This window comes from Myxocyprinus asiaticus, chromosome 29, assembly GCF_019703515.2.
Source record: "Myxocyprinus asiaticus isolate MX2 ecotype Aquarium Trade chromosome 29, UBuf_Myxa_2, whole genome shotgun sequence".
Lineage (NCBI taxonomy): Eukaryota > Metazoa > Chordata > Actinopteri > Cypriniformes > Catostomidae > Myxocyprinus > Myxocyprinus asiaticus.
Genome location: NC_059372.1, coordinates 21391600 through 21419245, shown reverse-complemented (window position 1 = coordinate 21419245; position 27646 = coordinate 21391600). Strand labels below are relative to the sequence as shown.

Genomic DNA, 27646 nt, shown 5'->3' with positions numbered 1-27646 from the left:
AACACAAAGTAGCCTGTCTTCAAGCAACTCACAAACACAGAGAGAGCTTACATCCACCAGGGCCTCTCCTGTTGTGTGTGTGCGTATATATATATAAATATATATGAGCCATGACATTTTGGCCTTGTTTATACCTGATATTAAAATTAGTTTATAAGGGGGCGAAAAGGTATTGTGATCAGATCACTCAAAAATGCATGTAACCACATTGCATTGCCACTAATAATTGTCCTGGACAATATACTCACTTGTATAGCAATTGCATTGCTAAAACAAGATTTTAAACTTAAAAGAAACAGAAAATAACTGTCTGATCAGAAAACTTGGAGAAGCACATATAGTTTTTTAATCAACGTGCAGTAACACACTGACCTAGTGAATGATGTTAGTAAAACAATATCAGGGATCTTTTCCTTGAAATCCAATCACACCAGAGATAAATCTTAATACCAGGTGTAAACAGAGCCAGAAATATATCTAACATCCACCATGGACTCTCCTGCCATATATATACACATATAGGTGCCATGACACTTTGAGGAACCATCCATGTGCTTTCAGGTGGAGACTGCAAGCCAGAGTGAGTGACTCTGCGAGGTCTTAAAGAAAGCTGGATATCCACAAGACATGGTCCACTACGGTCAATGACGAGCCAAACACTTGAAGCACAGTGACAATGCTCTCATGAACAGACAGATATAAACAAACACACGTCTTAGGGATGGCGCGAGGAGGAGGAATGAGGGACAGGACGCAACCCAATGCTGCATCTTGCACCAAACAGTTGATCCATTTTAGATGCTGGTCAACAGATCCCTTTGTTTATATTGGTAAAAAGCACAGGAATACAACAGTAACAGCACAAGATCAAGCAACAGAAACAGAGAAAGAAAGAGAGAGATAGTGGGGGGTGTGTGGATGAGACCCTGCTATTATAGAGTCAGAGTTACCGCGAACATCTGGAGCTGAGCTTGCCCCGCCTCACAGACCTGAGAGAAAGAGAGATGCAGTTTTACCACCGAGAGAGAGAGAGAAAGAGAGTTGGAAATTTAGTATAGCTCTGAAACGGGGTACACGACGCTTGGGGTCTGCAGCGATTCTATAGAAACCATAAAATGAAAATATGTGTTAAACAAAAATACAATATTATGTTAACTTCAACCAAAGCTAAAGTTCAGCTAAATGTTTCATTGTCCAGCCCAGGTTTAAATGTATTAAGTAAAATAAATATGCAAAGTAAAAAAATAAAAACAGAACATGGGGACAAAGATATTTGACTCTGAACATCAATAATGATTATTTTAAAGGCTTTGCAATGCAAGCATCAAGTATGTAAATACATATGGTACTACACTCATGTTAAATAATAGGCTTGACTTCAAACGCAACTCAAAATGTATTCAATTGTATCTAACATGTAACAAAGTACTTTACAGTAGTTATTAAAGTTAATTGCTTATGCTCATTACTATACACCATCACAGACTGGATGTCACTCCAAAAATCTTACATAAACATCCATTTGTTTTTGTTTTTTTAGTGCACTCATTGAGGCTCTCATCAAACATGAGCACAAATGGCCTTGCATTATTGACACTACCAACAAGCTTCTCCTTGAACAAGACCAAATCGAATTATATATGCTGTCATGCCACACGTGAAACTTTTTGCTTTATCTGAGCTATATTTTTGCTATATCGGGGAACACTGTTTGAAAAAGCTGGCAAATATCTTCGTTCAACCTGAATGAGTGGTGCTTTACCGCTGTTCTGAGACACCACATAACCTCAGCATGCAATAAATCAGTTGCTGTTTATTTATTTGCACCGATACAGCAATTCTGTTAGCCTAATAAAAAGTAGCATTTACCAACATATATTTTTACTAAAACATTTTTGTGAATTAACATTATGTGCAAACATTACTGTACAATTTCAATCACTTTTTTGGGACTCACTCAAAAAAAACAAAAAACATTTGCACTGTACATAATAGATTTGTATTTACACTGTACATAACAGATTGTATTAGATTTGCACTACCCATGTGTATGTGTGTATGTGTATAATTAGTTTTATTTTTTATTATTATCTATGTCTTGCTGCTGTTTTTGTATTGTTGTACACTGGAAGCTCCCGTCACCAAGACAAATTCCTTGTATGTGTAAGCATACTTGGCAATAAAGCTCATTCTGATTCTGATTTGAATATTATTTTATTATATTATTAATAATCATTGTGGGTTCCTTTCAAGTTTTTTATTATAAAATAAAATTGAATTATTATAATTTTAAGGATTAGATTTGTTTTTATATAATAGTAATATATTTCTGTAGTATTTACTTCACCTTCACTCTGAGCTTTTATTTTGGTGGAAAGGGCAGTGTTTATTTAACAGTTTACATTGTTCCTCATTTTAAATCTTGTTAAACACTGTCATCTCCTTTTCTGTGATATGTCATGTATTTGGATTCGTATAATAACTTGGCTTTGATTCTGGCCTTCAGGACAGCACCCTCTCACTTTAATTCACTCCTCCAGGTCTATGTCCCCTCTCAATCCCTGCCATCTAAGAATGAGCGACACCTGGTGGTTCCATTGCAACGTGTCACAAAGTTGCTCTTCAGATCATTCATATTCTCTGGTCCTCAGTGGTGGAAAGCCCTTCCACCAGATATCAGATATATTCTCCAAATATCACAAACAGCAGTACTTTGTTCAAAACTGCATATAGACTGCATTTAATTTGTACAGTTTTACCATTATCTATGTAGCAGATATTAATACTCATCTTCAATGATTTGTATTTGTTTTTTTTTTTTAAGTTTTTGAATATAATTTCAACATATCATGTGATATCCTAAAATATTCTGTTTTGTAAGATATTTTACTAACTTTTTCCACTAATTCATGTTCATTTTAATTTCAAAATGAATTATTTCAATGTGGGACTTTTATTTTTAAAAATGATGTCACCGGTATCTCATCTCATTATCTACACACACACACACACCAATGCAGAGTGAAAGCACAGGACAGCAACAGTTACACCTCCAGATGCACAAATTGTGTCACGCTCCATCATCTGTGTCAGATGTAATTGTTTTGGAAAAACATGATTTTAGTTTAAGCTTTTAAATGATGTCACTGTTATCTTGAAATTCAAACAATAAATGTTGTATTTATACTCTTTAATGGTGCCTGTGAAAGATTGCGGTAGCTGGCCATTCAAATAGAGCGGGAAACAACGCTCTTTCTCTCCAACTTATAGCACAAAAAAACACAAAAACATGAATGAGCTTCTGAGGGTATGTTGAAAGATACGGTACAACTTAATTAAATTTGTCTTCTCTCATGTAATCGCCCAGCCTGTTAATGTTGAACTGACAACGGAGAAAATTAATGGGGAATATCTCGGGCCCCAGAGCAGCACTCACAGGACCAGCGCATATGTACACTGAACAAGAGATTATTTAGCAGAGATGGGCCACTTCTATTAAAGTGAATGTGAGAAATTGTAACGCTCAACCAAAGAACTCTGAGCACCCAAAAGTCAACAGATGTAGAAAGGAAGTCCTGCCTTACAGTTAAAAGAGCCAATCACCTTTTAGATACAGACATCACCTGTCAATCAACTCTAAAATGCATGTGTGTTTTATGAAAAATGCATTTTTTTGCATAATATGAGTTAAAGAATCACAATTTATGATACCAGTATTGTCAGATTTTATTATGGATTAGAAATATGTTCTTTGATCGTAATCTTGACCAACCGTTTTTGATATTTCGGTGTCTCCCCATTCAAGTAGATAGGAGCTGCACTGGCATGACAGGAAATAGGTTCCCGAGAGCGTTCCAAAGACGGCAGACAGTGGACTGACTTGCAAGAAAGACTTTGCACTGAACATACACGAGAAAACCGCGCACCCACTATATTCTCTGCTATCTGCGAGGCATGAAAGGTTTTCATTCAACCTTACGACCCAAGGAGGGAAATGTTTAAACAAAAACGAAAAATACCTTGGGTATTGCAATTTAAGACTTTTTAATGGCCTTATTTTTCACCAAATTGATTTAATACCTTTTAATACTTTTTAATGACCCTCGGATACCCTGAATAAACCAATTATGTATGGCTAGATCCAGAATGTGGAACTGATTCATAGAGTCTCGTAGATGGTATTTTTACTTACCCGCGCATTCTCTTCTTGTACCACACGATGGCGCCAACCACTAACAGTGCTAGCAAGAGCAGCAACAACACTGGGATGACCACTGATGCAGTATCTACACACAAAGAGGAGACATACAATTGAAGTCATATGTTTACATACACCATAGCCAAATATATTTAAACTCAGTTTTTCCACAATTCCTGACATTTAATCATAAAAAACATTCCCTGTCTTAGGTCAGTTAGGATCACTACTTTATTTTAAGAATGTGAAATGTCAGAATAATAGTAGAGTATGATTTATTTCAGCTTTTATTTCTTTCATCACATTCCCAGTGGGTCAGAAGTTTACATACACTTAGTATTTGGTAGCATTGCCTTTAAATTGTTTAACTTGGGTCAAACATTTTGGGTAGCCTTCCACAAGCTTCTCACAATAAGTTGCTGGAATTTTGGCCCATTCCTCCAGACAGAACTGGTGTAATGGAGTCTGGTTTGTAGGCTTCCTTGCTCGCACATGCTTTTTCAGTTCTGCCCACAAATTTTCTATCGGACTGAGGTCAGGGCTTTGTGATGGCCACTCCAATACCATGACTTTGTTGTCCTTAAGCCATTTTGCCACAATTTTGGAGGTATGCTTGGGGTCATTGTCCATTTGGAAGACCCATTTGCAACTGAGCTTTAACTTCCTGGCTGATGTCTTAAGATGTTGCTTCAATATATCCACATAATTTTACTTCCTCATGATGCCATCTATTTTGTGAAGTGCACCAGTCCCTCCTGCAGCAAAGTACCCCCACAACATGATGCTGCCACCCCCATGCTTCACAGTTGGGATGGTGTTCTTTGGCTTGCAAGCCTCACCCTTTTTCTTCCAAACATAACAATGGTCATTATGGCCAAACAGTTACATTTTTGTTTCATCAGACCAGAGGACATTTCTCCAAAAAGTAAGATCTTTGTCCCCATGTGCACTTGCAAACTGTAGTCTGGCTTTTTTATGGAGGTTTTCCTTGCTGAGCAGCCTTTCAGGTTATGTCGATATAGGACTTGTTTTACTGTGGATATCCTCCAGCATCTTCACAAGGTACTTTGCTGTTGTTCTGGGATTGATTTGCACTTTTCGCACCAAACTACGTTCATCTCTAGGAGACAGAATGCGTCTTCTTAATGAGTGGTATGATGGATGCGTGGTCCCATGGTGTTTATACTTGCATACTATTGTTTGTACAGATAAACGTGGTACCTTCAGGCATTTGGAAATTGCTCCCAAGGATGAACCAGACTTGTGGAGGTCCAAAATCTTTTTTTCTGAGGTCTTGGCTGATTTCTTTTGATTTTCCCATGATGTCAAGCAAAGAGGCACCGAGTTTGAAGGTAGGCCTTAAAATACATCCACAGGTACACCTCCAATTGACACCAATTAGCCTATCAGAAGCTAAATTAGGCTTGACATAATTTTCCAAGCTTCTTAAAGGAACAGTAAACTTAGTGTATGTAAACTTCTGACCCACTGGAATTGTGATATAGTCAATTAAAAGTGAAACAATCTGTCTGTAAGCAATTGTTGGAAAACTTATTTTTGTCATGCACAAAGTAGATGTCCTAAACAACTTGCCAAATCTATAGTTTGTTAATATGAAATCTATGGAGTGGGGGGAGTTACGTGGCACCATGCGGGGTCAGACATGTAAATGGCGAGCTCTGTGCACTTTGCTAGTTTTTAATACTATTTAGGTCATAAACCGGTGAAATTCGATACACCCTGATCCATAACTGTTCTATGAAGACAATATGTCAAGGAATTCAAAATCCTCGGGCTCTGGAGACATTACACTTACACTTACATGCTCAAGCTGATACCCCAGACAGGGCCGCAGACCAGGGACTCTGTTTGAACGGTGCGGCGGAAGAAATTCAGCGTTAACTGGCGAGTATGTCTGTGATGCTGGCGAAGGTCATTGCAGACTCGGAGGATCTTGCTGTAATATATCGATCGATCACTTCCATGGAGACGAAATTCTCTGAGTTGGTTACAAGAATCAGGGACGTTGAGAAACGGATCGATTATCTGGAGTCATCAGAGAGGGAATTAGCTGCTAACCCGCTAGCGACCAAGGCGGACTTGGAACGTGTTTTGGAAAAATTGGAAGACCTTGAGGATCGTAGCCGGCGAAACAACATCCGAATTGTTGGAATTCCTGAGAACGAAGGCGGCCGAGATATGGTGAAATTCCTAGACAAGCTCTTCCCGAGTCTGCTCGACATAACAGGCCATAAGCTGGAAATCGAGTGAGCTCACAGAGTCCCGGCTCGGAGATCCACTGAGGGAGACAGGTCACGATCAATTCTGGCCAAATTTCTGAGATCATCCGATAAAGATCTTGTGTTACGTGAGGCGAGGAGTAAAGGAATGCTTTCTTGGAAGAACCACAGCATTTTCTTGTTCCCAGACTTTGTGAATTCGACAAGAGAGAAACGTGATCGATTCAAGGAATGCAAGAAACACTTACATCATCAGAAGGTCGCTTTTGCACTGATATTTCCGGCCAAATTGAGAATAGATGCTAAGGATGGCCACAGCAAGCATTATCCTTCATAGAGTCAATAGAGTGAGTAAGTAAATGTGTATGCAGCCGTGTGGACCTGACTCACTGAATATTCACTTGACTGTTCGAAGAAGCTGGGTGCCTTCTTTGTTTCTTTTTGTGCTGGTTCCACCTAGTGGTCGGAGTATGTTTTGTGGAGTAACACTCCTTCGGGACAGTTGTGGTTGAATCTGCACATTCTTTGTTCTTACGCCTCCTATTGGTTGGAGTTTGTTCTGTGGAATATTTCTTGCAAAACATTGGAGTGATTATGGCATTTTTTTTTTTTTTCACTGAACATTTGTTTGACTGTCCGAAGAACTGAAAGGCTTTTTTTTGTTTTGTGCTGGTTCCGCCTAGTGGCTAGAGTTTGTTATGTGGAGGAATTTACACGTCTTTGTGTTTATCCCGCCTATTGGCTGGAGTTTGTTTATAGTTTATTTTCTGTTGTGTAATTCTGTCTCACAAAATTTGTATAGAAACACCGGAGCAATCCGACGGCAAAGTTGTTGCGGGGGCTCTCGTAGACGTACATGGACTGTTTGTGTTTAGAGGGATGGACGCCGGTTGGTGCTGTCGTGCATGGGGTTAATGCGCCCATTTTTCTTTTTTTGGGGGGGGGGGGGGTGTTCGGGGTTTGTTTGTTGCTCTAATGTTGGAATGTGGTCTTTATAATTTTGTTTTTGACACAATCTATTATTTCTAAAATGTCATATGTTAATATGAGTGGATTATCTCTCTCCATGTGGAATGTGAAGCACCCCATAAAAAGGAAGGAAGGTTATTTCTTTTCTTAAATGAAGGAAATATGATATAGTGTTTCTTCAAGAAATGCATCTTTCCCAGCAGGAAGCTGAAAAATTTGGGAAGATATGGGGTGGACATGTTTTCTTTGGTGCTGGCTCAAGTAAGAGCAGGGAAGTCATTACACTGATAAGTAAACATCTACAATTAAAATGTCTCAAACAGATTAATGATAAATTAGGAAGAGTCATTATTGTTTTAGCAGAAATTCAGGGGCAAAGATTGATTTTGGCTAATATTTACAAACCTAATGCTGGTTATCAGGGCTTTTTTTAAGATCTTGAAGGGATGTTGCAAGCCGCTGGCACCCCTCATGATATAATTTTGGGAGGAGACTTTAATCTTTTGATGGACTCAATCCTTGATCATAGTGAAGCAAAAGTGTGTAAGCCCCCTAGAGCAACATTGATGCTTCATAAGATGTGTAAAAATCTTGGTCTCACAGGTATTTGGAGACTTTTGAATCCATCTGGTAGGGACTATAATTTTTTTTCATCAGTCCATAAGATTTATTCTAGAATAGATTTTTTAATTTTTTTTTATATCCAAGTCCCTCATTTCATCTGCTGTTGATTGCTGAATTGGAAACATCTTAATCTCAGATCACGCCCTGGTAAGTTTAGAGGTGTTGCCATATACAGAGAAAAATAAATCATATAGTTCGTGCTTTAATGTATCCCTTTTGCAAAATCCTGAATTCTAACAAATGTTAAAGGCTGAAATCAATGTTTATATGGAGACCAACTGGTCCTCAGTATCCTCTGTGGGCGTGGCCTGGGAGGCATTTAAGGCGGTTCTTAGGGGACGGATCATACAGTATGCCTCATTCATAAAAAAAATCCAAAGCACGAGAAATCATGGAGTTAGAAGGGAATATAAAAAATGCTGAGGCAGAGCTGAAGTGCCAAATGTCATCTGATGGCCTCAGAGAATTGACCCGATTGAAATACAGATATAATATAATTTTTTACCTCAATAAAAAATGAAATATTTACCTCAGCCATTGATATTAATAATGCTTTTAAAGATTCTATGTTGATCTTTATAGTTCCACGTCTTCATCTACTGATGAAGATATTAGGAACTTTGTGGAACCATTAAATCTCCCTAAACTGATGATTGAGCAAAAAAATTATCTTGATTCTGGGATAAACTTGGAGGAGCTTGATGTGGTAATTAAGGCCTTACCTACAGGCCAGATGGCTTTGCCACTGAATTTTTTAGATCTTATGCTATAGAACTGGCTCCACTGTTAGAAGTTTATACGGAATCATTAAAGAATCATTAAAGAATGGAAAGCTTCCGCCAACCATGACACAAGCCCGGATCAGTCTGTTTCTTAAAAAGGACAAAGATCCAAGCGAGTGTAAGAGTTACCATCCAATTTCCCTGATTCAGCTAGATGTTAACATTTTGTAAAAAATACTGGCTAACCGATTAAGTTATGACATCTCTTATACATATAGATCAGGTGAGGTTTATTAGGGGCCGCAACTCTTCTGATAACATTAGGCGTTTCATCAATATCATGTGGTCAGTGGTGAATGATCAGGCTCCGGTCGCTGCCATCTCATTTGACGCCGAAAAGGCGTTTGATATGGTAGAATGGGATTATCTTTTTAAGGTTTTGGAAATATTCAGGTTCGGAAACACTTTTATTGAATGGATTAAGTTACTTTATAAGACACCCAGTAGCGGCGGTACAAACAAATGGATTATTTTCAGATTATTTTACTCTGAATAGGGGCACCCGGCTGGGATGCCCTCTTTCCCCATTATTGTTCTGTCTTGCCCTGGAACCATTAGCAGCCGCAATAAGAAAGGAGGATGATTTTCCAGGGGTGATGGCGGTAAGTGTGGCACATAAGCTTTTGCTTTACGCAGATGATATTTTGTTATTCACATCTGACCCCACTAGCCTTGCCTCCACAGGATTATTAACTCCTTCTCTAAGTTCACAGGATACAGAGTCAATTGGTCTAAATCCGAAGCTTTGGCTCTGACAGCGTACTGTCCAGTAACGGCTTTTCAACCGGGCACCTTCCAGTGGCTCAAACAGGGCATTAAGTATTTGGGCATTTTATTTCCAACAAATTTGTGTGATTTAGTTAGAGTTAATTTTGACACTTTAATAAAAAGGCTTGAGCGATGTGGGCAGGTGGGCTTCATTACACTTATCTATGATTGGGAAGGTTAATGATATTAAAATGAATTGTACTCCAAAATTCAACTACCTGCTACAGTCTCTCCCTATATATGTCCCCCTCTCTTATTTCAAGCAATTTGATAGCATAGCAAAGACCTTTATTTGGAATGGTAAACATCCCAGATTGCATTTCAACAAATTACATAGGCCGACTGACAAAGGTGGACTTAGCCTACCCAAGATTTTATTTTATTATTATGCATTCAGACTCAGACATTTGGCTCATTGGTTGCTTCCACCACAGAGAGCCCCTCCCTGGTTTTGTATTGAAAAGGAAGTTCTTGCCCCTATTTCGCCATCGCAAAGCCTCTCTATCAAACTAACCGGAGAAGTTATGTTACACCCTATTATCTCGCATTTGCACTCGGTATGGACAAAAGTGTCCAGTGTGTTTAATTCGGACATTTATTTAAAGGGTGAACCCTAAATTATGTATTAATAAGTCCCCTTTCTGCTGGTCAGTGTGGATTGTGAGGGGGGTTTCTACACTTGGTGACCTACATGAGAGTGGAGTGTCGAGATCCTTTGAAAATTTGGTTCAACATTTTGGAATTCCCAGATCTCAGTTTTTTAGGTATTTACAGTTGTGCCACCTGCTCTGTACTATTTTTGGGAGTAGCATACACTCCCCTAAAGCGGCAGACACTTTGGGAGTGACGATTACTGCTTTTGGAAAAGGTCACGAGGCATCAGTGTATTACTCCCTGCTAGTTCAGAGTCTGGGGGCGGCGCTTTAACTTCTATCAAGAGATTATGGGAGAAAGATTTTAATTTGGTATTGGAGGAGGGAGTGTGGGCTACGATTCTAAAGAACATCAAGTCTGAATCATAGGTGCGACTTATGCAATTCAAGATTTTACACAGATTCTATTGGACCCCCTCTAGATTGTATAGGCTTGGTCTTAAAGACACACCCACCTGCTGGCGTTGCCAATTGGAGGATGGAGACATGGCCCATGTTTTTTGTGGTGTGCTGAGATCGAGGAATTTTGGTTGAAGGTTCAGAGTTTTGTGTGTGACGTGTTGGGCACTTGGATTTCATTTTGTCCCAGACTCTGTGTTTTGGGTGTTGGGACGGTCATCGACGTAAGAGATAAATACATAAAAATTTGGTCCTGACCAGTGCTATGATAGGCAGGCAGATTGTTTTAAGGAGATGGAAGTCGGTTGGAGCGCCCTCAATTGGGGAGTAGTGCGAGGAGATGGGGAGGGTGGCAGCCTTTGAGGAGGTGTCATGTGGAAGGCTGGGGATCTGGTATTCATTTAATGGGAAATGGGGTAGTTATTTGATGTTTTTGGGTGACTCTTGGAGAGGGACTGTGAAGAGAGATGCGCAGTTTTAGAGCTATATGATTATTATATATATTTTTTTATTATTTTTTAATTTTTTTTTTTTTTTTTTGGTGTGTCTGTGTGTACTTATGTAAGACCATGGGGTTGTTCGTTTGGGGTCAGTGTGAGGTTCTTGATTGGGGAGGGGTATTAGTGGGAGTTAAATGTTGATTCATTGCATATATGTTTTGTTTTTCTTTGTCTTCTTTGAATCAATAAAAATGTTAATCATAAACAAAAACAAAATTGAGGAGTGGTTAAAAAATTAGTTTTAATGACTTCAACCTAAGTGTATGTAAACTTCTGACTTCAACTGTAGATTATTACTGACCTGATTCCTTCTTTTAGACAAAGAAAAGCAGATAGAGAGAGTGCTGGCACTTACTTCCAGAGTCTGAGGTCTGAACAGGGGCGACATTGAGTGCACAGCGAAAACCTTCCCAGCCTGCGTGACACCTAGACAACAGACATACATACTTTGAATCAATGGCAACCTTTAGAGATGTTTAGTTTAACCCTGGTTAAAAATCTATACATTGTCTCTCTCTTTTTGATGAATTGTCAGAAGCATTTAAAACAGTGGACTAGAGCTGTCACGATTATGAAATTTGGTTGACAATTAATTGTGATTATTATGATTGTCTGTTTTAGGGCTTTTATGATTATGATGATTAATTGTCATACAAACTGTCATAATTATTATGGTGTGTGTGTTTCATTCACCTTAAGGAGTAAGTCAGAATGGGGATTGTTGTTGTTTCCTTTAAGGCTTTAAAAACAAAGATTTTGCACAGGTGCAGAACGACATGAAAAATATTTTTCATATCAAACGCTTAAAATATGTCTATTTAGTCTAGCAACTTTAAATTTAAACTAAAATAGAGCAACTTTAGCATTGGTTCATTTTAAATTTACACTGTTTTTGGAACCCGGCCAACCTGAATATATAATTTTTGCAATAGTAATATATTCATATCCTAAATTCTCCAATTTCACACACTATTTTAAGCCTCTCTGATTAAACCCACAAGCCCTTATTTTGCATAAAGAAGGACTTTTAAGATTCTTTGTATATTTGAATTTTTTTTTATTATTTATTCTATCATCTCCACAAAAAGAGTTAATGTGCATAAACCCTCAACGGCCAGGAACATTTCCATTATGCAAGTGTTAAATTAAAGTGAAACCGGAGCACTTTGTGTTCACTAACAAAATCCTCTCTAATATTTTTCCGAAGGAGTTTAGCACAAATCTTTGCAGAGCGCTTCAGAAGTAGTTAATCTTCACATGGTCTTCGGGGGCTGACGTGAATGCGGTCTGTGGTGCGGCTCAGTGAGACAATCATTTGGAGTTCATTTGGAGTGCTCACATAATGCAATAACACCGGAAAATGAGACACCAAAATGTGCCGTTAATGGCATTTCTATATTCGCTTAAAATTCCCTTAGTAAAATGGGATTGGAATTTGAAGTGCACAATAATCGCAGTAAGATCAAATAATCGTGGCAGGCCTACAGTGGACCATCACATGCTAATATAGCATCTTGACATAGGTTTATTTTTTATCAAGCTGTAGGCTAGTATTTCAGCTGTTTCAAGGATTGAACTAGGCCATTCAGGTACATGGTTTTTCATCTATGCATTAATATTGTACAAGGGGGTACCACAAGGCTCAGTTCTGGGCCCATTTTAATCATCTATATACATAAATCCTTTGGGGAAAAATATTCTGAACTCTTTAGAAACACTTCTGCGCTTTACATTTTTATGTTAATGATATTATCCATTGCTGTGTATTCTTCCATAAGCAAGGCTTTTAACTATTTAAAAAAATGTAATACAAGACTTGATGTAATACAAGTATAGCTTTACCAATTGAAGCTTGTTCTAAATGTAACTCAAAACGTCATGAAACTGACACCCAAACCTGAGACTTAACAGATGAGAGCAAAAGTCATTTCATGTGTACAGTTTTGTTAAAAAGAGGATATGGGGTGTCTTAGGCTGTTACCTGCAATACGGCAGATTAGTTTGGGTGTCCATAGAGCATTGGCCCTCGATACAGAAGTCATCACAGGTGTAGCAGGTGGGCTCCTGCATTTTTTCAGCACATCTACACACAAAAGAACATAAGTAAATCCATAGCACCCTACAAATGGCACACAACCACTTCAAACTTCTTCTCATCTCAAACTCCTATGCAAAAGTCTTGGTGTCTATGAATGACCAACCAATTCCAAACAGATTAATGTGCTGGTACGTACCTGCATGTAATCCCTCCAGATCTAAGCTGTTCACATTTTCCCTCACCACAATATGCACACTTATTCAGCTCACATTGTGGGCCGATGAACATGTCAGGACAGTGACAATGTTTAGTGCCATTCATCATCTGCATACATATCCCTTTATTCTTACAGAAGTTGTCACATTCACCTGCACAGCACAGAGACAAACACTGTTAAGCAGTAGGGCTGTCAAATTAAAATCCGAAATTCGAATATTCGTTGAACGTAAGATAAAAATGCACATTCGAATGAGAAAATGAGCATTCAAATATTGGATGTGTGCTAAGCACTGACAATGACTGACATTCTTGGACTAAAACAGACGAAGTGCAACGAATAGAACAGAACATGGGTGTCTCACAATATGTTTTAAATGTTGAATATCCTTTTAAATTGACAGTGTCTGAAAGAATGCATTGTTTCTTCATGAGACGCTGAAAAAACAGCAAGACACTTCGCAACTGTCAAAGATGTCTGTCTAGCGCATGCTTCAATAGAAAAAGACGGACGCGTTCGGAGTGAACGGCCCCCCTGAGACGGAGGTCTTTGGCGGTTGTGTTTTGACTATGTCTTGCTCTCTTATCAGCGTCTCACTGCATAAGCAAGATATGTACATTCAACTGTATTTAATGAAAAACACTCTGGTACCGCAGGTATTATAAAGCTTGAGTCTGTGGTAGTACTTTGGCACTGGTAAAGGTACTGTGTGCAACACTAAGTTAACAAAAGCGTCTTTTGAAACATTTCTTTTCTTGTTTTACATTTGATTTGAGAATATAAACTGGCTAAATCTTTTGACTTTATAATTTTACACACATTTGTTAACAGCCATATATGTTCTTTGTAATAAACAATCGCTATAACGGTGCTGAGTGATTAATATTATTTGTTGCACCCTCTTGTGGACGTAGGAGACAATGTCAATTTAAAAATCAGACGTCTCGAAGATTTTTACCCCTAACTGGAATAATGTCTTTAAAATTTGAATATAATTTGAAAATTGGAAATATTTCAGTGAAAAATTGTAATTTAGTTTCTCAGCCCTGTTGACAGCACTATTAAGCAGTTTCACATCTGAGCCATCACATCCAAGCAAATAAAACACACTTAAAGACTTAGTAATGAAACAACTGATTAAAAAACATCAAGGCAATACATTTTTCAGAGAGAACTGAATTATCTGTTTAAAGTGATGACTCAAACTCACGATACTGGCACTGGTCACCCAAGAAGCCAACTGGGCAATTGCAATTTGGCTGGTTGCCCTGGTTGACAGAGCAGTTGCCCCCATTCTGGCAGTAGTTCTTACAGCTGTGCAGGTTACATCTAGGCCCAGTGAAGCCAGTCTGACAACGACAGGTAGGAGCACCTGAAAAAAGTAAAAAAGACAGATATCACTGCTCTAGTTTGTGTGTAGAAACCTGGCAAAAATAATATTAAAAAGGCATTCAAGTTATTTACTTGAGGAAAATAAATTATAATAAAAGAAAAACTGCACATGGACAAATAAAGATATGTGAGACAAATTGGAGATGACAAAACTAGTATAAAGAAATCAGAAGGGAAAAGCTTTCTTAACTACAAATTCTAAGCTCTTCTAATATTACTTTACTGACTGTGTGAATTTTAAGTGTGTATACCTGTGCGTGACGGCGAGCAGGTTCCTCCGTTCTGACAGTAGTCTCTGCACTGGTTGATCTCGCAGCGCTCTCCACTGTAACTGGTGGGGCAGCGACACTTGGGCTGATTCCATGCATTGAGGAAACAGCTACCACCATTCTGACACTGAATGTTACAGGTAGGAGCTAAACAAAAAACAACATTTAGGATGAAATCTTAAGTCAACTTGTATAATTAAATAATTTTAATGTTGATAAATGTATGGCATGCATGTGTTCTGAGCAACATAAAAAAAATAAAAATAAAAATAAAAAAAGAATTAAAACTACAAAAACACAAATAATACCAGAGATAAACAGCTAAATTCAAATTCTGAGTAGGATTTGATTAAACGTAATTAATTGTGAGCCTGCTGTAATATTTGTGACAATATTTTTTGAGAGCATGAATTCTTAAATTTGGTGTTCACTTAAATAGACAAAATATATATCAAATGAAAGCTCTTATTCTCTCCAGTTTATTTTGTTGCCCTAATACCACAGTTCGAAAGATTTTCAAAAGAATCACAAAGGGAAATATAATTTCTGTAAGACATCAAATACAAACATCTCTTTTAAGCTTGTGTAAATAATCCAACGGTATGTCTTAGATGTCCAGAACAAAATATGCGGTCCAGTAGGAAAAAGCATGCTAAAATCATCGGATATATGTTATAATATATGTAATATAAGATATATGTTATAAAATGTTATACATCACCAGAAAAGGGAGGATTTCAGCTTTCTAATGAAACCTAGATTAAGCTTCTAGCCCACTCAGAGGCCGAGCTATTCAATGAAACATTGGGGGTGGTGCATGAACTGAAAATTAGACTGAATGTCTATGGATGAACACATCTGAGAGGGCTAAAATGCGTTAGACCGCCACCTACATTTCAGATTGGCATTTTGTGATGGAAGGTGATAGAGGGGGACAAAAAAAAAATTACAGTAATTGCTGCCATCAAGTGGAATAAAACAAGACTTTTTGGAGGTAGATGAAGTGAACAAAACCAGAATTACATGCTTACAAAGTTAGGACAACAACAAAAAAGATACAAAATAAATTCTATTCATCATAAGATTGTAAACATATACAATATTATTTATGAATAACTGCACTCTTTTTTTTATTTTTTTTATTAGACCAATCTTTGGCAATTAGTCCACAGTATGCGTAAATAGTAAGCTTTTAAATTTGAGTGTGAAAAATAGCAGACGACAGCCTAAAAATGCTCCAGATTTAAAGAGGTTGATGAGAACAATTTTATAAATTTTGAACACAAATTAATTATTACTGTGAACAATTTATTTATTTTTTCATCTTGGCAACACTGTATTTCAATGTAATGTATCGTGGTATTGAGAACATTGCTCTAATTGTGGTATGAATTGGGATATGGGTGTGAAGGTAGTAGCTGTGTGAAGGGTCTTACTGAAAGGGGATTGCGTTGAAGGGGGCACCTCCACACAGGTCCCGTTGTCAGGGATATGATCGTTAGGACAGGTGCACACTGGGCCACTGGGACTGAGCAGACACAACCATTCACACTTCTTCTTGTCACATGGGTTAGTCACTGTAAACAAACACACACAAATTACACACTCATATTCACAGATTGTAATCAACACTGCAAGATTACATTCACATTCAAATTACACCACACACAGATCTGCATTCAGAGGCACTTACTATCGGGCTGTTTGTAGCGATGATAGAGCACTATATCTGTAGCATGGTTGATGCCCGTTGTCAGATTTTCCGCATGACCTTTGCCAAACTTGTTGACCCGGAATACAAAGTTATTGCTGTAGGTGACCCCATAAATGTAATCCTCAAAGATATCAATGCTGAAGGGGTGGAGGAGATCTGTTAAAAAAAAAAAAAAAAAAAAAAGGCAGTTTAATAAATACAGCTGATAATATCTACAATTAAACAGGACAGCTTGTATTTTGTGATACCAATATTCCAAAAGATATAGTTACTGACACAGTTGAAAAAAATAATCGCTCTTTTTACACATGGCCTTTCATGGGGTTCCCGTACTTTTGACAAATGTGTTACCATGACATTTCCAGTCGTTTGTGATTACCGGATAAGGATTTTGAAAAATAATTTAATAGATTGCTGGGGCGGATGTTTTCACACCACAACATAAAAGAACACTCATTCTACTGAACTGTTTTTGGTGTTGGATACAGCCACAACAGGGTCAGAGCCGTCTAGACGCACACTGGCAATCACAGAGAGCTTGACATCTGCCCAGTACAGACGTTCATTGAAGTAGTCCACTGCAAGACCTGCCTCAGACAAGACGTATTCATCAATACAATAGATTTCACCATAAAGCATCCTGTGCAGTTGAATGTATTCAGATGGTTAAATGCAGGACTATATGGACTCAGACCTGTAGGCCACTGGATGTTCTCATGGACCAGGGTTTGTCTGAGAGTCCCGTCCATGGCTGCAGTCTCAATCTTTGGGTGATTGCCCCAGTCAGTCCAGTACATGGTTCTGCGATATAAAACAATTATCATTAACAAAAACAAGAAAAATACACACTAAAGCTCTAAACTGCAATCCTAAATTGTTGAAATAGAACAATAACACTAATCAAACCAGGTTAATAGATTAGGTATCATGAATTTACAATGAACAACCATTTTTTATAATATTTATCAATCTTAGCTAGTAACAATTTATAAATATTCCATCATTCATTGTTATTTCATAAAACATTAAAGAAATATTCTGGGCTGAAAACAAGTTAGACAGCATTTGTGGCACAATTTATTTCGACTCGTCCCTCCTTTTCTTTAAGAAGCAAAAATTGAGGTTACAGTGAGGTACTTCAATGGAAGTGAATGGGGTCCAATTTTTGGAGGGTTTAAAAAGGCAGAAATGTGAAGCTTATAATTTTATAAAAGCACTTACATTAATTCTTCTGTTAAAACTTGTGTGTTTGAGCTGTAAAGTTGTTCAAATCGCTATTTTTGTGGTGGACTACTAAATTACCGGGATAACAGGATTTATGGCTCTCTGTCATCATAGCAACTAAATCTGATATTACTCTACAAATAAAAGGCTAGTAAGCTAAGCACTTTTATCACACTAAAAACATGTTTACACACATATAATTTACATCTTTTGGCTATACTTTTAAAATCAGTTTTAACGTTTATGGATTGGCCCCATTCACTTCCATTGTAAGTGCCCTACTGTAACCCAGATATTTGCTTTTTTTTTTTTTTTTTTAAAGAAAAGTCAAAATAAAGAAATGAGTAGAAAATAATTTTTGTGGTAATCAGCATTGTCACAAATGCTGTCAGTTGAGCTTAGCTTGTGTTGAACCCAGAATATTCCTTTAACTGAAGTACACAATGTTAAACATGTTTTAATATGTGGAAATATGTAGAGATTAACATTTACCCCGTTTAATAAATGGTGTAAAAGTAATGCTTATTGTTAGCTCATGGTAACTACTGCATGTTGTTAATGAAACTATTGTAAAATATCTCTGTCAAGTCATGGCAAACTACAAGCTGTTTTAATCACAAATCATACATTTAATATACAGTTGTGCTCAAAAGTTTGCATACCCTGGCAGAAATGTAGAAATATTGGCACTGATTTTGAAAATATGACTGATCATGCAAAAAAAAAACAACTGTCTTTTATTAAGGATAGTGATCATATGAAGCCATTTATTATCACATAGTTGTTTGGCTCCTTTTTAAATCAATGATAACAGAAATCACCCAAATGGCCCTGATCAAAAGTTTACATACCCTTGAATGTTTGGCCTTGTTACAGACACACAAAGTGACACACACAGGTTTAAATGGCAATTAAAGGTTAATTTCCCACACCTGTGGCTTTTTAAATTGAATTAGTGTCTGTGTATAAATAGTCAATGAGTTTGTTAGCTCTCACGTGGATGCACTGAGCAGGCTAGATACTGAGCCATGGGGAGCAGAAAAGAACTGTCAAAAGACCTGCGTAACAAGGTAATGGAACTTTATAAAGATGGAAAAGGATATAAAAAGATATCCAAAGCCTTGAAAATGCCAGTCAGTACTGTTCAATCACTTATTAAGAAGTGGAAAATTCGGGGATCTCTTGATACCAAGCCAAGGTCAGCTAGACCAAGAAAAATTTCAGCCACAACTGCCAGAAGAATTGTTCAGGATACAAAGAAAAACCCACAGGTAACCTCAGGAGAAATACAGGCTGCTCTGGAAAAAGATGGTGTGGTTGTTTCAAGGAGCACAATACGACAATACTTGAACAAAAATGAGCTGCATGGTCGAGTTGCCATCTCGTGTAAATTGATGGCAATGAATGAAGCATGTGATCAGAAAATACTGGCAGACAATTTGCATTCTTCTGCACAAAAGCTGCGCATGGGACTATCTTGGACTTTCCAGCATGACAAAGACCCTAAGCACAAGGCCAAGTTGACCCTCCAGTGGTTACAGCAGAAAAAGGTGAAGGTTCTGGAGTGGCCATCAGAGTCTCCTGACCTTAATATCATCGAGCCACTCTGGGGAGATCTCAAACGTGCGGTTCATGTAAGACGACCAAACACTTTGCATGACCTGGAGGCATTTTACCAAGACGAATGGGCAGCTATACCACCTGCAAGAATTTGGGGCCTCATAGACAGCTATTACAAAAGACTGCACACTGTCATTGATGCTAAAGGGGGCAATACACAGTATTAAGAACTAAGGGTATGCAGACTTTTGAACAGGAGTCATTTCATTTTTTTCTTTGTTGCCATATTTTGTTTTATGATTGTGCCATTCTGTTATAACCTACAGTTGAATATGAATCCCATAAGAAATAACAGAAATGTGTTTTGCCTGCTCACTCATGTTTTCTTTAAAAATGGTACATATATTACCAATTCTCCAAGGGTATGCAAACTTTTGAGCACAACTGTATAAGAAAATATCACACAATACATGTCTCTTACCCTCTCTGAGGATCAACTACTATAGCGTAAGGTTCATCAATCATTCCAGAGACAAGAGTCTTCCTGTGCTGGCCTGAGATCTGAGCAACCTCGATCACATCACGACCCGAATCGGTCCAGTACAGATTACCAGCCACCCAGTCCACTGCGATTCCACGCGGCATCTTCAAACCTGGAATCTAAAGCGGTGACAAGGAAAACTTAGAAAAATCTCACAAAATGTTCTTCAAGGTGAGGCGTGTGATTTAGCGTCACAAAAACGAATGAAAACAGACAAGAGCAATGTTGTGATAGCAATGCAAAAGAAATCAACCTCCAAATAGCTTACTTATGGTTGTCTCTGCATATTAGGTTTGGATAGGAGGATGAATTTTAAGATTGAAAAAATAAGGAATTTAACTTTTAAGTGTGAAGTTCAATATTGAATGTTCTTGACTCACATCTAGGTTGGTGACGCTGCTTTCGCTTTGCCTTTTGTTGCGGTGAGAGTTAGATGAAGGACCTGATGATGAAGATGTAGAGGGCAGCTGGAAGGAGGAAATGCCAGAGGTGTGCCAGTTGGTCCAGAAAATGCGATTGGTTTTCACGTGCATGTCCATGGCATCGATGCGTACGTTGGCGTCACCCTGGAATGTCTGCTCATAAACCCAGTTGTGCATCCCAGGATTCAGACTGCGGATCTCATTATCGTCCGCGATGTAGAGCACCTGCTTATTACTGTTCAGACCTGCCGAAAAATCCCAAAATAGATGAAGATGTGTTTAGTAGCACAAAATATCTATTTTGATGAAACAGATGAAAATGGTATATGACTTTAGATAAAAGCTCAGGTTTCTCACAACTTTTGATTTATGATTTCTCCTTGACTCGCTCATGATTACTGGATTAAAAAAGGTTTAAAAACAGTTTATAGCAATTACCACTGAGAAAGATCAATATCTAGCCAATGAAATATTTCAGATCCGAGCATTATATATATATATATATATATATATATATATATATATATATATATATACACACACACACAGGTGCATCTCAATAAATTAGAATGTCGTGGAAAAGTTCATTTATTTCAGTAATTCAACTCAAATTGTGAAACTCGTGTATTAAATTCAATGCACACAGATTGAAGTAGTTTAAGTCTTTGGTTCTTTTAATTGTGATGATTTTGGCTCACATTTAACAAAAACCCACCAATTCACTATCTCAAAAAATTAGAATATGGTGACATGCCAATCAGCTAATCAACTCAAAACACCTGCAAAGGTTTCCTGAGCCTTCAAAATGGTCTCTCAGTTTGGTTCACTAGGCTACACAATCTGCTGATCTGACAGTTGTCCAGAAGACAATCATTGACACCCTTCACAAGGAGGGTAAGCCACAAACATTCATTGCCAAAGAAGCTGGCTGTTCACAGAGTGCTGTATCCAAGCATGTTAACAGGAAGTTGAGTGGAAGGAAAAAGTGTGGAAGAAAAAGATGCACAACCAACCGAGAGAACCGCAGCCTTATGAGGATTGTCAAGCAAAATCGATTCAAGAATTTGGGTGAACTTCACAAGGAATGGACTGAGGCTGGGATCAAGGCATCAAGAGCCACCACACACAGACGTGTCAAGGAATTTGGCTACAGTTGTCGTATTCCTCTTGTTAAGCCACTCCTGAACCACAGACAACGTCAGAGGCGTCTTACCTGGGCTAAGGAGAAGAAGAACTGGACTGTTGCCCAGTGGTCCAAAGTCCTCTTTCAGATGAGAGCAAGTTTTGCATTTCATTTGGAAACCAAGGTCCTAGAGTCTGGAGGAAGGGTGGAGAAGCTCATAGCCCAAGTTGCTTGAAGTCCAGTGTTAAGTTTCCACAGTCTGTGATGATTTGGGGTGCAATGTCATCTGCTGATGTTGGTCCATTTTGTTTTTTGAAAACCAAAGTCACTGCACCCGTTTACCAAGACATTTTGGAGTACTTCATGCTTCCTTCTGCTGACCAGCTTTTTAAAGATGCTGATTTCATTTTCCAGCAGGATTTGGCACTTGCCCACACTGCCAAAAGCACCAAAAGTTGGTTAAATGACCATGGTGTTGGTGTGCTTGACTGGCCAGCAAACTCACCAGACCTGAACCCCATAGAGAATCTATGGGGTATTGTCAAGAGGAAAATGAGAAACAAGAGACCAAAAAATGCAGATGAGCTGAAGGCCACTGTCAAAGAAACCTGGGCTTCCATACCACCTCAGCAGTGCGACAAACTGATCACCTCCATGCCACGCCGAATTGAGGCAGTAATTAAAGCAAAAGGAGCCCCTACCAAGTATTGAGTACATATACAGTAAATGAACATACTTTCCAGAAGGCCAACAATTCACTAAAAATGTTTTTTTTTATTGGTCTTATGATGTATTCTAATTTTTTGAGATAGTGAATTGGTGGGTTTTTGTTAAATGTGAGCCAAAATCATCACAATTAAAAGAACCAAAGACTTAAACTACTTCAATCTGTGTGCATTCAATTTATTTGATACACGAGTTTCACAATTTGAGTTGAATTACTGAAATAAATGAACTTTTCCACGACATTCTAATTTATTGAGATGCACCTGCATATATATATATATATATATATATATATATATATATAAATATATACACATACACACTACCGTTCAAAAGTTTGGGGTCACTCGCCTGAAATGTTTCTCATGATCTTAAAAATCTTTTGATCTGAGGGCATATGCTTAAATGTTTGAAATTAGTTTTGTAGACAAAAATATAATTGTGCCAACATATTTATTTAATTACAAAACTAAAATTTTATTTAAAAAAAAGGTTTTTAAAATGGATGACCGAATAATTAAGAAAAGCAGCCACTAAGTGCCCAGCATATAGATGGGAACTCCTTCAATACTGTTTAAAAAGCATCCCAGGGTGATACCTCAAGAAGTTGTTTGAGAAAATGTCAAGAGTACATGTCTGCAAATTCTAGGCAAAGGGTGACTACACTGAAGATGCTAAAATATAACATAGTTGTAATTTTTGGGGGGATTTTTTTAGTCACAAAATAATTCCATATTTCCATTTCTATTATTCCATAGTTGTGATGACTTTACTATTATTCTAAAATGTGAAAAAAATAAAGAATGAGTGACCCTAAACTTTTGAACGGTAGTGTATATATATATATATATATATATATATATATATATATATATATATATATATATATATATATATATATATATATATATATATGCCTAATATTGTGTAGGTCCCCTTCATGCCGCCAAAACAGCGCCAACCCACATCTCAGAATAGCATTCATCACAATTGTACAGAGCGGTTATCGGAGTTACCGTAGACTTTATCAGTTCGAACCAGTCTGGACATTCTCTGCTGATCTCTCTCATCAACAAGGCATTACCGTCCACAGAACTGCCGCTTACTGGATGTTTTTTGTTTTTGGCACCATTCTGAGTAAATTCTAGAGACTGTTGTGTGTGAAAATCTCAGGAGATTAGCAGTTTCAGAAATACTCAAACCAGCCTGTCTGGCACCAACAATCATGCCACAGTCCAAATCACTGAGATCACATTTTTTCTCCATTCTAATGGTTGATGTGAACATTAACTGAAGCTCCTGACCCATATCTGCATGATTTTATGCACTGCACTGCTGCCACACGATTGGCTGATTAGATAATCGCATGGATGTTTGTTGGTGCCAGACGGGCTGGTTTGAGTATTTCTGTAACTGCTGATCTCCTGGGATTTTCACACTCAACAGAATTTACTCAGAATGGTGCCAAAACAAAAAATTTCCAGTGAGCGGTAGTTCTGCGGATATTAACACCTTGTTGATGAGAGGTCAACAGAGAATGGCCAGACTGGTTCGAACTGACAAAGTGTATGGTAACTCAGATAACCACTCTGTACAATTATGATGAGAAGAATAGTATCTCAGAATGCAATTCTGAGATGCGGGTTGGCACTGTTTTGGCTGCACGAGGGGGACCTACACAATATTAGGCAGGTGGTTTTAATGTTGTGGCTGATCGGTGTGTATTATATATATGTCAGTTTATTTATAGAGCACATTTAAAAACAACAAGTGTATACCAAAGTGCTGTACATGGGCAAATAAAACAATGAATTAAGGGGAAATAAAAAACAAGATTAACATTAAAAACAAAAAACAATACAATATACATTCATACAAAAGCCAAAGAACATAGATCCATCTTCAGACATGATTTTAAAATGTGACGCGTAGGAGCAAATCCATGTACAGTGCATTACAATAGTCAAGTCTGGATGAGATGAAGGCATGAATAACTATCTCCAAGTCCTTAAATGAGAGAAATGGTGTTGGAAGTTGGAAAAAGCTGCCCTTCACCACAGCACTTATTTGTTTTTCAAAATTTAGATCCGTGTCAAAGATCACTCCCAAGTTTTTAGCAAAGGGGTGAACATTTAATGACAGGGTCGCTAGATTGCTAGTGATATTAGAGAAAGCACTAGGGAGACACTTGCAGTCTGTCTTTTTTCCATTTACGCTCTGCTTTCTTACATTTCTGTCTGAGAGCACGTGTGTTATTATTTAACCAAGGCTTAGTTTAGCCTTAGTTTCGGTTTTCTAGTTTTAAAAAGAGCAAACAGAGTCTAAAACGCAAGTACAGGTATTGTTAAAAAGAGTGACCATTTCCTCTGTGCCTAGACTTGGATGAAGTATCTTCACAGTGCACAATAGAGGAGAAGCAGAGAATACCTCAGAGAAATGTCTGGCTGTAAAAGAGGTTACAGAACGCGAATATGACCCAGAGAAATTTGATTTTGGAATCGGACATGGTAGTGCAACATTAAAAACAACAGGATTATGATCAGACAGACAAAACTCAGTAATTTCAACACTGTAGATGGGAAGACCAAAAGATAAAACAAGATCAAGAGTATGACCATGATCATGTCATGAGCCAGTAACGTGCTGCGTGAGAATAAATGAGTCAATAAATTGAAAAAACTCCATAACCAGAGGTTTGGAAGGGCAGCGAAGACCATATTACGATTTAAATCTTAACTCAATCAATCGGGCAGCCTTAATGGATACCATATCAATGTCTTAGAAGTCAAAGTTAGCTGTTTTCAAAGTGTTTTGGATAATTTTACCTCATCACCAGTGCATTCCTAATATAGAGATTTCCATGACTTGTGGGAATCTTGGACTAGTCGACATTAAGAGAGACAATGATTTTAAGAATAAAAACAGCATGTACTGTCAGCCTTGCATGTGTCGTTAATCCTGGTGAAGTATTTGTGGCAACTGCACTTGTAGGAGCCCTTTGTGTTGTTACAGATGTGAGAACAGATGCCAAACTGCTTGCACTCATTCTTATCTGAAAAGAGAGTATGGCAGTTTATGAAACTTTCATATGCACATTGCACCAGTCAAAAACAATCTCTGACATAACTTTAGCTCCTTTCAAGATCGCAGTGCAATACCTTCACAGATGTTGCGTCCAACTTTCTGGAATCCTGGTTTGCAGGAGCAGAAGGTATCTGTGCCATTAGTCACACAGTGAGCCTCACTGCCATCTCCACACAGAGATTTGTTACTCCTACAGTCATTCAGCATGGTGTCTACACACATCAACAAAGTTTAGGTTAGGTGACTATTCCAAATACATCACAGGAATTTAAATATTCATACTTATTACACAGCAATCTGGAATACTTCATTGTGCTTGGCTTGATAATGACTGGCTAACTATATACATTATCCCTTACTTATTTCCAACCTGCATGCTGTAGCTCATAACATCTGGTAAAATAAAAGGCATAGAGGACTGGAATCTACCTTGATGTTTAAAAATGCAGTCACCATCTTTATGATGTTTTTAGTCACAAACCATTTTGTAAAAAATTCAGCATTTTTTTTTTTTAACAATTTCCTTAGGTTACATAATCAGTGTCTACCAGCTTATAGACTATAAAACAACAGCCCCTGACAGACTGGCACTGGCAACTACACTGCCTGGCCAAAAACCGCTTAGATTTAAATAAGCAGATACTTAAGATCCTATGATTGGATCATTATTGCAGTGATTAATATGTTGCAGCTGGCAACAATTCTTTAACTGATGCAGTGTGTAGCTTCTAATTTCTTAAACAACCAAGTCAGAAGACGTATCCCGTGGTCATGGAAAAGATGTTCCTGTGTTTCAGAAGGGGCAAATTATTGGCCTGCATCAAGCAAAGAAAACAACTAAGAAGTTTGCTGAAATCACTGGAATTGGGTTGTCAAATACATTATTAAAACCTGGAAGGATAGTGGAGAGCCGTCAGCTTCGTGGAAGAAATGTGGTCGGAATTTTTTTTTGAATGATCGTGATCGGAGATCACAAAAACGCTTGGTGAAATCACATTTAAAAGAATTGACAGTAGAACTCACGGCTATATTTAATAGTGAATGTGAGAGCATTTCCACATGCACAATGTGATGAGAACTTACAGGATTGGGTCTAAACAGCTGTGTGGCCACAAGAAAGCCACTTGTTAGTGAGGCTAATCAGAAAAAACTACATCAATTTGCTAGGGAGAATAAAGATTGGACTGTGAAGCAATGGAAAAAGGTCATGTGGTCTGATGAGTACAGATTCACCTTATTTCAAAGCAATGTGTGTGTCAGGGTAAGAAGGGAAGCGCATGAAGTGATGCACCCTTCATGCATAGTGCCCACTGTAAAGCCCCTGGAGGCAGTGTTATGATCTGGAGTTGCTTCAGTTGGTCAGGTCTAGTCTCAGCAACATTATGCGGCAATAAAATGAAGTCAGCTGACTACCTGAATGTACTGAATGACCAGGTTATCCCATCAATGGATTTTATCTTCCCTGACAGCATGGGTATATTCCAGGGCGACAATGCCAAGATTCATCGGGCTCAAATTGTGAAAGAGTGGTTCAGGGAGTATGAGGAATCATTTTCACACATGAATTGGCCACCACAGAGTCCTGACCTTAACCCCATTGAACGTGTTTGGGATGTGCTGGAGAAGACTTTAAGGAGTGGTTCGACTCTCCCGTCATCAATACAAGATCTCGGCCAAAAATGTATGCAACTCTGGATGGAAATAAATGCCACGACGAATGCGCACCATAATCAAAGCTAAAAGCGGTCCAACTAAATAATAAAGTATATGACACTAATTATTCTAATCTATTATTTTTTGGCCAGGCAGTGTATTTGAATATGACTATTAAAAGAAACAGACTCTTTCCAAACAGCTCAAAATATCATTGTCTAATTGATATAAAAAACATGTACATTAAAACTGTACGCCACTGTCCCACCTGTCTTGCATCCAATCTCGTCTGAGCCGTAATCCTCACAGTCATTGAAGAAATTGCAACGCAGGTTGGCATTAATGCATTTGCCATTGTTGCACTGGAACTGGTCTTTATGGCATGTGGTCGTGTGGTCTCCTGTACAAACATAATGACACATAGGTCATGTAAACAACCACTCAAAACAAATACACATTTACTGAAGCTGCTTAGAGCAGGGGTTTTCAAGAATTTCAGAGAGAGAGAGAAAAAAAGTGACATTATTTAAATAAATAAATAATGATTACT

At 38.0% G+C, this 27646-nt stretch overlaps 1 protein-coding gene across 1 annotated transcript in view; it reads right to left on the bottom strand.

Moving 5' to 3' along the window:
- The window catches only part of LOC127419590 (low-density lipoprotein receptor-related protein 1-like), a 220280-nt gene that overhangs the window by 3222 nt on the left and 189412 nt on the right, over window positions 1-27646 (bottom strand). The window contains exons 73-87 of the mRNA XM_051661097.1: window positions 27365-27496; window positions 25518-25655; window positions 25292-25411; window positions 20469-20755; window positions 20029-20207; window positions 17458-17564; window positions 17231-17350; window positions 16743-16919; window positions 16486-16626; window positions 15032-15196; window positions 14599-14760; window positions 13368-13539; window positions 13115-13216; window positions 11489-11559; window positions 4193-4286 (exon numbers count right to left, since the gene is read on the bottom strand). Coding sequence (XP_051517057.1) covers window positions 4193-4286; window positions 11489-11559; window positions 13115-13216; window positions 13368-13539; window positions 14599-14760; window positions 15032-15196; window positions 16486-16626; window positions 16743-16919; window positions 17231-17350; window positions 17458-17564; window positions 20029-20207; window positions 20469-20755; window positions 25292-25411; window positions 25518-25655; window positions 27365-27496 — 2167 coding nt within the window. The remainder of the gene's footprint in view (window positions 1-4192; window positions 4287-11488; window positions 11560-13114; window positions 13217-13367; window positions 13540-14598; window positions 14761-15031; window positions 15197-16485; window positions 16627-16742; window positions 16920-17230; window positions 17351-17457; window positions 17565-20028; window positions 20208-20468; window positions 20756-25291; window positions 25412-25517; window positions 25656-27364; window positions 27497-27646) is intronic.